The sequence below is a fragment of the Carassius auratus genome, chromosome 6 (genome assembly GCF_003368295.1).
Source record: "Carassius auratus strain Wakin chromosome 6, ASM336829v1, whole genome shotgun sequence".
NCBI classification, from domain to species: Eukaryota; Metazoa; Chordata; class Actinopteri; order Cypriniformes; family Cyprinidae; genus Carassius; species Carassius auratus.
In genome coordinates this window covers 9159305-9172850 of record NC_039248.1, presented here as the reverse complement: position 1 = coordinate 9172850, position 13546 = coordinate 9159305, and the positions used below count along the sequence as shown (strand labels likewise).

Genomic DNA, 13546 nt, shown 5'->3' with positions numbered 1-13546 from the left:
TAGAGATTTGTAAAATCACAAATTCAAGAAAATAATTAATAAATGGCAATACATGCACTTCACCATGCATTATCATTTTCTCTTCTCTTAGTTAACATTTTTTTTTCCAATGACTTTGTCTATTTATTTTCTTATTTCTTTCTTTTAAATAAATAAATACATAAATCCAGTAAATATATTCAGTAAATATTAAGTCTGTATTTTAGTTGGTCACTCGGCTTGTTTTCTTTCTTACTTTTAACCCCCCCCCCCACACACACACACACACCCAACAAGAAGAAGTTAGTTTTTTCTTCCTATCTATGTTTTGTTCTGGAGTGTGGGAGGAAGACTGTAATGAAATAATTGGCAGTGTGACCAGTGTGACTTTGACCCCCCCTTTCCTTTTGTGTTCTGAAGGAGCGACCTCTCATAATTTAATATTTTGAGGATCAACTTTAGTCATCATGTCAGGGGGAGGAATGTTTTTCATTTCATTCCTTTCCCTTTTGGGACATCTTCTTTTCAGGCCATGAACTATTCCTTGTTCTAAAATAGCTTGAAACATGAATGCTTTGACTCCTACATGAAGCATCGATTTGAAGAGGGAAATTAGGATAAAATCAGAGGATAAAACACACAAAATATTATTTAAACGTATAAAAACATAGTTCCGAATCTGAATTTTTAAATTATTAAACATTAAGTACATACATGTTATTGTCAAAAAAAAGGTAGTTCCACCAAAAAACGTGACAAGAGAAGCGGATTTCGCGTTCAAACCGACTCCACTGGTAATGCTGCTGATTGGGCATTAGGTGGTGCTATGAGGTCATTTTCTGCATAGGACAGCTTATAATCATAAGTGGGTGAGTAAATGATGACAGTCTTTTTATTTTTGGGCAAACTAAGGATATCCCTTAAGGATATGTTTGCTACTATACTCGCTATATCATAAATTTCCTGTTTTAAGTAAGGAGTCTTCCCAGAGGTTTAGAAAGCGTAATCTTCTGTAAATAACAATTTGACTGCAATCTCTTCAAAAGAATAGAGAATAAAGGTTTTTTTTCTATTACAAATGATTATACATCGTTGGATACCATAAGAAACATCACTCACAAACCTATTAGTCTAGTCAAATTCCTCAGACTTTTATGTTTAGCCACACAGTAAATAGCGTTTTTTATTACTTGTAAAAGTCAGGACTGAAATCAGTTTCAAATGGTTTCACAAAATCAAACATATATTATTGCATGTGATATCTAGCAAGTATTGCATTGAATGACGGCTTCATAGCAATGCTCTCTTGACCTCAGGTGTGCAATGACGCCACCTCAAAAAATTCTGTGCAACCATAGGTGCAAGAGCGAGAGCGCCGGAATGCACAGCGTGTAGATGGAGGAAGGGAGAGGCTGCCGTAGACAATCTGGCAGGTAATACTCAAACGTGGTTCAGTCAGGATACTTATAAATGCTATAATTACCCTTCCATAAACACATAATTGTGACAGTGTTCCTTGGAGCAGACTGATTAAAAGGGAGAGAGTTAAAATATAAATTGATCCATTGTTTATATTAATATTCACAGTATTTAGTAATGTGGCCCTTTTGTATTTATTGTGTAGTATACTATATTCGGTATATGTTACAAGTAATTTTATTTCCATAAGGAATTACTGTTGTAAAGACTTTTTTAAAGGGACCACATCATATAATTTAATTAATGGCACAATAAAAAGGATCATGTCACTGGACAAGTCCACTCAGCTGAAAATAAAGCACACAAAAGTCCCACATGTGCATATGTGGGAGGTTTGATTGTTTAGATGAGTGTTTAGTCTGTTTGTCTGTGTATAATTGTGTGCTCCAGATAGACATGTGTGTTGGGATGCTTTAAGGTTTTGTGGAGGTCTGGGTATTTTGAAAGTGGTTTAAAAAATTTATGTTGTGGCATTTTGAGATTTGAAATGAGACTAGGTTTAATTGCCAACTAAAAGTCCTCACCACAATGAGGATAATACAGGTAAAATTGTTCTTGTTTGTCCTAGACAGTAGGAGACGCCAGAGAAATAAACCAATACATACTCAGTTATGCATTTCTGACTCAGGTCTTTGAAGGTTTAATGATGTACATGTGTGTGTTTTATATGCGTCTCTGTTTGTCTGTGAGTTTTTAACCTTGTTTTTTAGGCAGGCCGTTTTCCAGAGCAGTCATTGTTGAGTGCAAACCCGAGTGACTCCAAATGTGGACCACGATTTCCTCTCATTAAAAGATCAAAAACACACCCGTCTGCTCGAAATATATTTAAAAAATTGCATTTTTGAAAACACTCATTCATGTTTGGACCACTTCCGTTGAAAAGAAACAGAACGATCCCACATATTTTCCCTCATGAATAGTAACAAACAAAAAAAGTACTAAAAGTGCAAGACGATATCTGCAATGAGCAGATCTGCTGAATGAGAATGTGCTCTGAGTTTTAGCACCAGTGCAAGCAGGAGCCTGTGTGTAAGCGTGCACATGCCTTAACTCTGTTATGGCTCTGTATCATACAATAGCACATTATTTTGAGAAATGACAGTCTGTAACCTCTGTAATCATAATAGCAATATAACAGGAATGTTCTTCTAAACAAATGTTCTCTCTTGGAAAATGCATTCTTCATTGGAAATTGCCAATAATAGAACTGCTTTTCAAACTTGCACAAGTTCATCTTCCTCTCAGTCTTTGCTATTTATTTTATGTGGTGGTGATGGTGCAAGCCCCACCTTGCTTCTCTTAATTTCTTGTCTTTGAGCTTTTGCCAGATGTTCATGGTATCTGGGCACTCCGTTCACCTGGAGGAGGAACATTATGTTGCTGCTATTTAAGCTGAAAACAACACAGACTGCTAACTGAATAATCCTTTTTTGGTTTAGATGACCGTTTTACACACATTTCTCTTTTTTGTGTCATTATGTGTAGGATTTGAAAATGGGGTGTTTGCTGCAATGGACTCTGCTGCTTGCTGTGTTGCTGTGTCTCCCATCACGGTCTACTGCTCAAGGTAAATATTCATTTACTATTTTTAGGAAGTGTTCGATAAAATGTTTATGCACCAAAAGTGGAAAGAAACAGCATTAGGTTGTTACCATTTTCAGAGATGTTACTTGTTTTCTGTATTGTGCCATCAAAGTCAGGGAACACAAACCTGTTTCATGATTTGAAATATCAGCCATTAGAACATGCAGAAACCAAGTATTAATTTCTCTATTAAGATATTTTGTTAATGCAAAAAGTTATTATATTACAGTTATTTTACTTGTGCATATTTTGATGTAGGAAAATATTTTCTTATTATAATTGTTTGGAATATTGTACTTCAGTTTTGTGAAATGTTCACCTGTTTGGCAAGTGTTTATCATGTCCTGTAAAAAAAAAAGTTTAAGTTTTAAACATTTTCTGCAATTTTCACTTGAGAAGAAATCTGCCTTTAAACTTGACAGAATGAAAGATTTGACATTTACTGTAATAATTATCAATATCAACCAATAATAATTTTTTTATCATGATCAGTGTTTTGACCATATCACTTAGCCCCAGTCAACATTATAACTACTATATTGAAAAAGGATTATTAATCATGTCAAAATTTGTTGATTAAGAAAAAAGTCTGTTTGAAAGAAAAAAAAATAGAATTCAAAATAACGTTTGTTATTAGTTAAATGTTTTCAAGTAATAGATTTTATTTTATTTTTCTTTGCATGAACACACATAGATCAGCACATTACTATTGTTATTATTATTGTTATTAAGTAATATTTTAACATGATTATTTAATTGTAACTGATACTGATGAGCTGTTGAAAAAAATCTGAAATTAAAAAATGTCTACTATTTAAAAAAACTAAATAAAAATAAATCACAAAAAAATCAATTGTAATCAGCATTGTAACAGTATAGTATGAAAGAAAATATTTATTAATCATTTTAAAATTTGCTAAATAAAAAATTCAGTTTGAATGAAAAAGTAGAATTCAAAATAACAATTATTAATTACTTTTTTTGAATAATAATCCACTTTTCTCTTATTTTTAATTATTGTAATTATTATAATTATATTTTATATGGTTTTATCCATTAACACACATAGTTTGGCATACACAGTACAGTATGTAATATCAATCAATACAGATAAATACACACGCACGCACACAAATATCTGTTGATATCCAGTATGGGCCCAGTATATTGTGCATCCCTAATTTTAAATTCTGCACTTTCAGTGCACTGTACACAGTACTCACATACTAGACAGTTCTCATTATGGGTACTTCCCATCAAAACGCAGTGACTCATTGATCAAATCAAACACAGCAGGTTAATTAGTTTGCTACTTAAGGGCATTCATTCATGTAGCTGGTGAGTCACACACATCTGATGACTGGCTGTATACTGAAGTGCGTGAAGGAGAGATGGCACACCAGCCGCTGAATAAATGGGCCCAGATGTTTTGTTTCCTTGAAATGGCTTCTCAGACTGGGTGGTGATGGTCATTTCCCGTGTGTCTTCTCATCCTGATCCTCCCCTAATCCTTTACTGAATACATGAATTGAATAGATCACAGATGTGAATGCTTATGGAAAAACTGAAGTTTAAGTACGCAGTTGTATTTGTCGTATACACAATGGTAAACAGTGAAATGTTTTGTCTAGCCCTTATGACAGAATAAAATGCTTATGTGTAAAATAAAAAGAGTTCAAATTTAGGCAAAGAAGAAAATAAAGAGTATAAGCACTGTATGTTTTTCCTATATGCATATTTATTACTGTTAGTTGCTGTGCTTGACCCATTTTTGTTGAAAGGATGAAAGGATTTTTTTTTATTTGTATTAATGAAAACCTACATATCCAGACTCAAAAGACTTCTACTCTTCTACTCAAATATTTGTAAATATATCTCTTTTATAGTGGAAAGGTCACAGTTGTGCATATTTATGTAAGTCTGTATTATTTTTTTTTCTGTTGACAGGTCAGTGCAATAATGTTGTTGCAGCAGACATTGTGTTCCTAGTAGATGGATCATCCAGTATTGGCCGGGCCAACTTTGTGTTGGTCAAGAATTTCATGGCAGGGATTGTCAAACCCTTTACCAGAGTGGTAGGACCCAGTGGCATCCGTTTCGGAACCATACAGTACAGCGATACTGCCAGGTCTGTAGATGAGTATGTCGTTTTGCTGATATTGTTTTTTGCTGGTAGATTTCTTTGATTATTTTGAACATGTTATGGTAAACTTTGTGTTTGATGAGGGGGCTGCTCATATTATATTTGTTATGTACAGTAAAGGTTCATGGATGTATGTGTTGATCATAGACATTTGTTGATTATTGTTGTTTATGATACTCAGGGTGGAGTTTACATTTACTACATACCTGAATGGAACTGAGCTCATAACTGCCATAGAGAATATCAACTATAAAGGTGGAAACACGCGGACTGGGGCTGGTCTCAAATACATCGCAGACAACTTCTTCAGCCCTTCCTCTATCAGAGATGTACCCAAGGTGAGCTGGAGGTTATGACACACATGTTTGACTTGCCATATCTGTAGTTGTGGCATGGAACACAAATGTGTAAATGACTTTGTTTAGCTTTGAGTTATCCAACACAAGCTCTTGCTTTGTATTTGTACACTGACTGTGTACACTACTGGTCGAAACATTTTGAATTGATCATTAAATTAAATTGATCAAATATGAAAGTAAAGAATCTTATATTGCTATTTTAAAAAATGCTGTTCTTTTGATTTTTCTATTTTTTGAAGAATTCTGATTAAATCGTTTCACAGTTTCCACAAAAATGTTAGGCAGCAGAACTGTTTTTATAATTGATATCAATCATTTATGTTTCTTGAGTACCAAATGAGAATATATGAGTGATCTTTGAAGGATCACGTGTCACTGAAGACTGGGGTAATGACTGACAAAATATATTACAATAGAAAACAGTTATTTAGAATTTTAATAACAATATTACCCTTTTACTTTTATTTTTAATAAAAAATGCAACCTGGGTGAATTTAAGAGACTACATTCAGAAACATTACTTTTTTTTTTTTAGTTTTTGTTTACAAGATTCATTCTTTGTATAATAATTACTCAAGTATAGCATACTTAAGTTTATTTTCTTGACTCATCAGCTTCTTACATTCTTTATTTTAGATCACTATTCTCATTACTGATGGTAAATCTCAGGACAGTGTGAAGGAGCCTTCTCAAAAACTACGTAGCCTTGGAGTAAAAATATTTGCAGTGGGTAAGAACTGTTATGTAGAGTGTTTAGCCACTATTGCAACCTTTTTCTGGAAACTTTAGTGCATCTTTGGCCTGTGGATTCATTATGGACTAAAGTTAAAAAATATAGTTTGCTTCTGATTTTATAGTTGATTCTTTCTCTCTTTTCATTACTCAGGTATAAAGAGTGCAGACGCAGCTGAGCTGAAGCTCATTGCCTCTCCTCCTCAAAGTGAATTCACCTCTCAGATTGGGAATTTCAGAGCTCTCAGCTCATTGCTGCCCCTAGTGTCTCGACGTGTGTGTACAACAACTGGAGGCTCTTACTCAAGTGATGGTAAGCCTTGTCATGCAGTAGACACAAAGCAATTAAATGTATTGAATGTATGAATAATAATGTATTTTCATTTAGAACTTTTATATTTTTTAAATGTTTAATTGATCCTGCTATATTAAAATCATTGATTTGTGTAACTGTTGCACCATCAGAAGCCTACAGTGGTCCATCAGACTTGCAGTTTTCAAGTGAGACCACCAATTCACTGAGATTTCAATGGAAGTCTGCAGGAGGGCCTGTAAGTGGCTATGTGGTCCAGTACAGGCCCCTATCTGGCCTGGGTCAGCCAATCACAGCAGAGCTTCGACAGGTGAGAAGAATGCGCTAAAAGAATGCTTTTTTTGCAGACTAAACATGTATTAATGGGATAAAAATGATTTAATGATAAAACCTGAGGAAGACACAAAAACGTTCTCTTCTGTTCTGAATTTCTTTTCTTACTATGAATATTGTTGGCTTTGTTACAAATAGCTTATGTTTCTGATTAGTAAGTTGTTTGGAGTAAATCATCTACTATATATATATATATATATATATATATATATATATATATATATATATATATACACAATATAAAAGTTTACAATAACAACAACAGTGGATCAAATAAAGTGTAGCATATTGGTCTCCACTGAAATGTCTTTTACCTGCAGGAAACAATACCAAGCTACCAGCAGAGCTATACTGCAGGAGAGCTGCGTTCAGGCACAGACTACCTGATCACTGTTATTGCTCAATACCCAAACAGCTTGGGAGAGTCAGTGTCTGGCAAGGCCCAAACAAGTGAGAACTGAACACTACAGAAAATATGTGTCATCTTTTTTTAGGATCTCTTAAAAGACTCTCACTCTCTCTTACCCCAAATACCTCTAGAGCCTCTCCAAGGTGTGACTGCACTGCGACTGATCCAGGCCGGGTTTTTTACTCTGGCCTTGGGCTGGGACACTCCAGCTGACCAAGTACAGGGTTACAGAATCACCTATGGACCTATAGGTGAGACGGACACACTTCCACATGGACAATAATCCATACTTCTATTGCATTTTTCAGTTATGTTTTTAGTTCTCTGAATAGTCAATACCACACTTGTAGTGTGAGTCAGTGAAAGGGATTCTGGAAGATAAATTTATAAGAGATAAAGACCAAAAAGGATGACATGGCCAAGCAGCACTGTAATACATAGTAGTTGTATTATTTTTCTGAAGAAGATGTGAGAGGTGTTTGTACAGTATATTCAAAATTTGCCGCCACAATGTTGAGTGGTTGCTAAATGGAAAGTTCTACACCTGATCATTCAGAGAAGAAATAGCACATACATGTCTCTCCTCAAAAAGCCACACGATTGGACATTCATCTTAGTTGCACAAACAGTCCACCGTCAAACAGTAGTTGAGGAATTTGAACAAACCCTTAATTCTTAGTGTGAGCAATAGTAATAGTGATTATGGCCTTAGCAAGCACCACTAACTAATGCTTTTAGCATTTTGATAAAAGGAAGATGGGGAGGTGGGAGAGTGTGTTTTGGTTTCCCCAAGGCATTTTTGTTAATAGCTTAAAGGAGTGCCAGTTTGCTTTACCTGGTTGGTATCCAGGTGTGAGCTGGCAGAGAACAGATCTGTTAGATTAGGTGTGGCCCTGTGTTTAATCCGATCAGTTTTTGAAGCTTGAGGAAGGTGTTTCAACCTGCCTGTTGTAACCTAATGTTGCATGCAGATGAATAGATGCAGAAACTTTGATTTAAAATTATACTATGTCATTAACTGACTCATATATTGATGATATGCTGTGTTTGGTTGGCCAGCTGGTATTAGCTGCTATGAGCTGCTGCCACTGTACATAACCCCAAATGTTTCTGAAGATGTACCAAAACATTTTGAAATGAAACAGGAGACAAAATGTATTTCTTGGTTATGAAAATATACCTATAACAAGGTACTCAAACAAATAGATGATGCATTAAGGCGAGTAAGAGCTTCCTAATGTATCTACAATACATTTGCTCTTCAAAATAATGAGAGATTTATTATGTTAGTCAGAAGAGAGAAAGATGTCACATTTGCTATTACTCTATCACGGAGCTGCTCTCAGTTCCCCGGATTCTGCTTGTGTTACACACTTTGTATAAAGACATGAACACATAGTTGGGTTTTTAAAACTCTTTATTTCCCTTGATGTAGCAGAGAGGTGTAGAGCTGTTGGAACACACACACGTAGAGCTGTTGGAACACACACACACACACACACACACACACACACTCACTGACTGCTAAGTGGAGTAGCTGTTGAAATGCATTGTTTTGTTTATTACTATAAATATTGAAGTTGGTTTTCTTCTCTTTTTCTAATTTTGAACTCTGTTTTTTTTTTTTTTTTGCACATTGTGTGGTCACATTGCACTTTAATGTCTTGGGAGAGAACAAAATCAAAGGAAAACAAATTAATTCAATTTTTTGAGTAATTCTAAACTGTTGACCCTCTATCAATATTAGAAACACTTATGTGGCAGTATGACCTTTTCCTTGTAATTTAATGCCAAGGTAATATAATACAAAGTTTAAATGTTACAAATATATAAAAAATAATAATAAAAACAAATCAGTCTGTGAAAATGGTCCATTAAATTAATGATGCATTGACGTTGAGCTTGCAGCTTAGTAAGTGAGTCATGACCTACTGTAAATAAGCAGCCATGCTGATGGATGAGTACAGTGAGTTCATTCAGTAAAGGATTTGTCAGACTGAAGTTATTCCTAGGTTTAGTACAGTATTTCCACACTGCAAGCCATAGCTGAAAACATTGTTAGTAATTTTTTCTGCATGGCATAATTCATTATTTATGCTAATTGGTTTTCCTGATTGATTTATTAACAGGTCAGCCTGCTGCACAGCTGCAGGAACAATCTGTGGGGGCAGAGTCTACTTCTCTGACTTTAGTCGGTCTTAAGTCAGATACAGAATATCTGATCAGCTTGTACCCTCTGTTCCCCCGTAACAGTGCCTCACCCGCTACCCTGACAGCCCGCACATGTGAGTACAACCGTTCAAAAGTTTGGGCTCAGTGTTTGTTTTAAAGAAATAAATCATTTTATTTGCCAAATATGTATTAAATTGATTGAAAGTGACAGACATTCATAATACTAAAAAAATTACTTTCTCAAATAAATTATTTTGTTTCCACAAAATATATTTACTGACATTAATCATGTGTCACACTGAGGACTGGAGTAATTGCTGCTGAAAATTCAGCTCTGCCATCAATTGCCAAAACTGTAATAATATTTCACAATGTTACTGTATTTTAGATCAAATAAACGGTGAGTATTAGAGACTTCTTTCAAAAGTATTTAAATCTTACCAAACCTATATTTTGAAAAGTATTGTATGTGAGACCACACAGACACAATAACACACTGCTTTCTTCTCCTGCATCACAAACATGCTCATGCTAATATATAAAGCTCTGTCTTTGTATCTGCCTGTGTTTGCAGTGCGTTTAGAGGGAGTACAGCAGCTTTCTGTTGAGACTATCTCAAGCAGCAGTGTTCGAGTCCGCTGGACGGGAGTGGCGGGGGCCAGAGGATATAGAATCGTTTGGGGCCCTTTCACAGGTCAGCACATTTTTGAAGAGGCTCTTCTTAATGAAATGCTTCCTAGAAGGTGATAAAGTGATGAATCACCCAATGAGGATTTCTATGAGTGCGTTATATCAGATATGATTTCTCATTGTGTTTTTAGCAGATTCCTGTTTTCTGAGTCTCTTTTGTATATGTCTCTTTCAGGAAGTGATGTGGAGACGATAGAACTGGGAGGTGATAGTGAATCTCACACTCTGGGGAATCTGAGACCAGATGCAGAGTACATTGTTACAGTCATCACTTTGTACAGCGGAGAAGCCGAAGGACCAGCAGCCACTGCACGTTTTAAGATAGGTACACAGATACACATGCAGACACATCTACAGTAAATGGTACATCAGGACAGAGAACATTTTTAAAAGGGATGCACTGATTTGAACATGATTTCTGCATGAAATAGTTAGGCAATATTTCTAAAATCAACCACTAAATAAAATGAATAATCTAAATACCCAGTTAGTGTCTAGAGCATTCATTTGGACAGTTGTGTATTTAGTTGACCGTGCGCAGATGGTCTTTAGTTAAGAAGAGTGTAGAGAGAAAATTTAAGACAGCATAACAGGAAACAAGATGTGTGTCTTTTTTCCATCTTGTACATATATTTATCATACGCAGACAGTGAGGTGCTTGCTTTCAATTTTGCCAGTGACTCACTGTCGGCTAGATCAGAAAAGAAGAACTGTTTTCTGTCTTATGACTCACAGACTGCAGCAATCGAATGCATGAGGGTGTTTGTACATGAGCATACTGTACATGTTAGAGCAGGAAACTAAAAGAAAGGAGGCAGTAATTGTCTATAAATATAACAGGACATAAAGTTCAGAAAGTCATTGTTTTAATATTTTATGGGACATGAAGGGAGAAAAAGCTAAAAGATGTTTAATGCTTTTGGCTTTCAGAGCGCTCAGAGCAACAGGTCTTGAGAGCCACGACTACGGGACCCACCAGCATCAGATTGAACTGGAACCTTATACAGGCCGCCAGAGGCTACCGACTGGAATGGAGAGCCGGAGAGAGTATGAAACTGTTATTAAAGAACACAGACACACTTTAAAAATTGGCAGGATTGTTAAAAATGGAACAGTAAATTCTCACAATACAACGCTTCATTTAGATCATTTTCTGCAATAACACAGTAAATGAACACAGTCATTTATGGAAATTTCATCGGAACCCAATAGTTGCAATGTTACATGGAAAAAAATAAGCATGATCAGTCTGAATAGTTAAAGGGGTGTTTGCAATACTTTTTTTTTATAATATGAAAAATCTGCATACATATAATTACATTTACATGAATAATGAACTGAAACATAAACTTTGCAGACTACAAAACAAAAATAAAAGTGACTACAGCAACAAGAAAAAAAAAAAAAAACTATGTACAGTATGACTGTAGAACAATTGTTTTGTAACACTTTTTTTTTATCTTTATGTGGTCCTGCTGACCGCAGGAGGCAGAGTTCAGAAGCAAGAGTTCCCAAAAAGTACCACCAACTATGAGCTCAAAAGTCTGCAGCCGAACACAGAGTACATCATTACTCTATACACACTCTACGAGGGGCGAGAAGAAGCTACTATCTTTTCAACCAAACCAACAGGTCAGAACAATTATTTTATGTTATTACAATGTGATAACATTTTAAAGATCAGTATTGCAGGTAAAAAGACAAAAATTGAGTAATTTTTTCATTACTCAATGTATTATTATAGTATTTAAAACTGATAATTGGAAAATTTCCTGGCTGCATTAAACTAGTTTGTAAAACGTGATGGTCAATGTTTTTGTTCCAGTTTTGCATACCTTTCATGTAATATGCTGATGCATGGCTTGTGTTTAGTAGAGCAGCAAGTTGGTCCTGTCACGAATCTGAGGGTGGTGGATTCACTCGGAAACACAATTCGATTAGGATGGACAGGAGTCTCTGGGGCAACACAATACAACATCATCATTCTTAATACAGAATGTGAGAATTTTATTCCCTTTAAGTACAAATACAGTATCACAGTATATTCATTAAAGTGTTGTTTTGGGATATATGTGACCCTGGACCACAATTTTTTGAAAGTGAGATTTATATATCTTCTGAAAGATGGTTTGTTTATATTTGGCAGAGATACAACTATTTGAAAATGTGGAATCTGAGGGTGCAGAAAAATCTAAATATTGAGAAATTCTCCTTAAAGTTGTCCAAATTAAGTTCTTAGCAATGCATACTACTAATCAAAAATTATGTTTTGATATATGTAAGGTAGGAAATGTATAAAATATCTTCATGGAGCATGATCTTTACTTTATAACCTAATGATTTTGGCATAAAAGAAAATCATTTTGACCCATACAATGTATTGTTGGCTATTGCTACAAATACACCCTTGCTATGCATGAGATGTGTCGCTATAATGATTGTTTAAATTGGTTTACCCATTTTTTTACAGCAAATGCAGAGGTGAACAGAAGAGTTCCTGGGAATCAGACCACTTTTGACCTACGGGATCTTGAAGATGGTGTACGGTATGCTGTCAGTGTAAATGCACTAATTGGATCCAAAGAAGGGGAACAAGCAACAGTGTACATTGTAACAGGTGTGTGCATGCATACTTTTTCTGATGTGTAAGTGAGGTTGTGTTTTTAAATTGTCAAGTTATATCAGATGCCTAAATTGTTCCATAAAAATGTAAATGCTACTAAAGATACACTGTAGGGTATACATAATGTCAGTATTTTATATCATACAATAACTGCTAGTAACTGAATGTTAAACAGAACCGCCACTGAGGGTGACCAACTTGCGAATAGTTGGGAGCAACAGTCGACGAGTCAGGATTGCATGGACTGGTGTTTCGGAGGCAACGGGCTACCGGGTTACCTGGAGACAAAGCAACAGTATGCAGATGTGTTTATGCAATGATTAGGATTTTCTTTCTTCTTTAATTGATATCACAACACTTATGTTGGTTTTAATCTGTCAACTGCTCTCTCTTTCTGTTTTAGCTGCAGAGCAATCTCGTGTCCTAGGTGGTGATATCACTACCTACACTATAGACGGCTTGCAGCCAGATGATTCTGTTGTTGTGGGTGTTGCCCCACTGGTTAATGGGTATACTGGAGAAGTGGTCTCTGTGTCTACAAGAACCAGTGGTTCTAATGGAATTGTTACAGGGCTAAGAGTCATTGAAGTAACATCTGCAAGGATAGTAATATCCTGGACTCCAGTGACTCGAGCAACAGGCTATAAAATAATCTGGCGGCGAAGTGATGGTATTGACAACTATACCTTGAGTGGAATAAATGTATGCTGACATGGGCATGGAAAATTAT

At 35.5% G+C, this 13546-nt stretch overlaps 1 protein-coding gene across 6 annotated transcripts in view; it reads left to right on the top strand.

The window, feature by feature from the left end:
* col7a1 (collagen, type VII, alpha 1) overlaps positions 1-13546 on the top strand; it is a 57126-nt gene that overhangs the window by 2172 nt on the left and 41408 nt on the right. For 5 of the 6 annotated variants that reach the window (XM_026260246.1, XM_026260269.1, XM_026260262.1 and 2 more), the window contains exons 2-18: positions 2944-3025; positions 4990-5170; positions 5367-5523; positions 6181-6274; positions 6431-6589; positions 6742-6899; positions 7243-7372; positions 7463-7582; positions 9461-9616; positions 10078-10197; positions 10369-10518; positions 11124-11240; positions 11679-11825; positions 12066-12191; positions 12664-12810; positions 12992-13111; positions 13220-13486. In XM_026260246.1, coding sequence (XP_026116031.1) covers positions 2953-3025; positions 4990-5170; positions 5367-5523; positions 6181-6274; positions 6431-6589; positions 6742-6899; positions 7243-7372; positions 7463-7582; positions 9461-9616; positions 10078-10197; positions 10369-10518; positions 11124-11240; positions 11679-11825; positions 12066-12191; positions 12664-12810; positions 12992-13111; positions 13220-13486 — 2422 coding nt within the window. In that variant the 5' untranslated portion in view covers positions 2944-2952. The remainder of the gene's footprint in view (positions 1-2943; positions 3026-4989; positions 5171-5366; positions 5524-6180; positions 6275-6430; positions 6590-6741; positions 6900-7242; positions 7373-7462; positions 7583-9460; positions 9617-10077; positions 10198-10368; positions 10519-11123; positions 11241-11678; positions 11826-12065; positions 12192-12663; positions 12811-12991; positions 13112-13219; positions 13487-13546) is intronic. The other variant, XM_026260255.1, reaches the window with a different exon arrangement.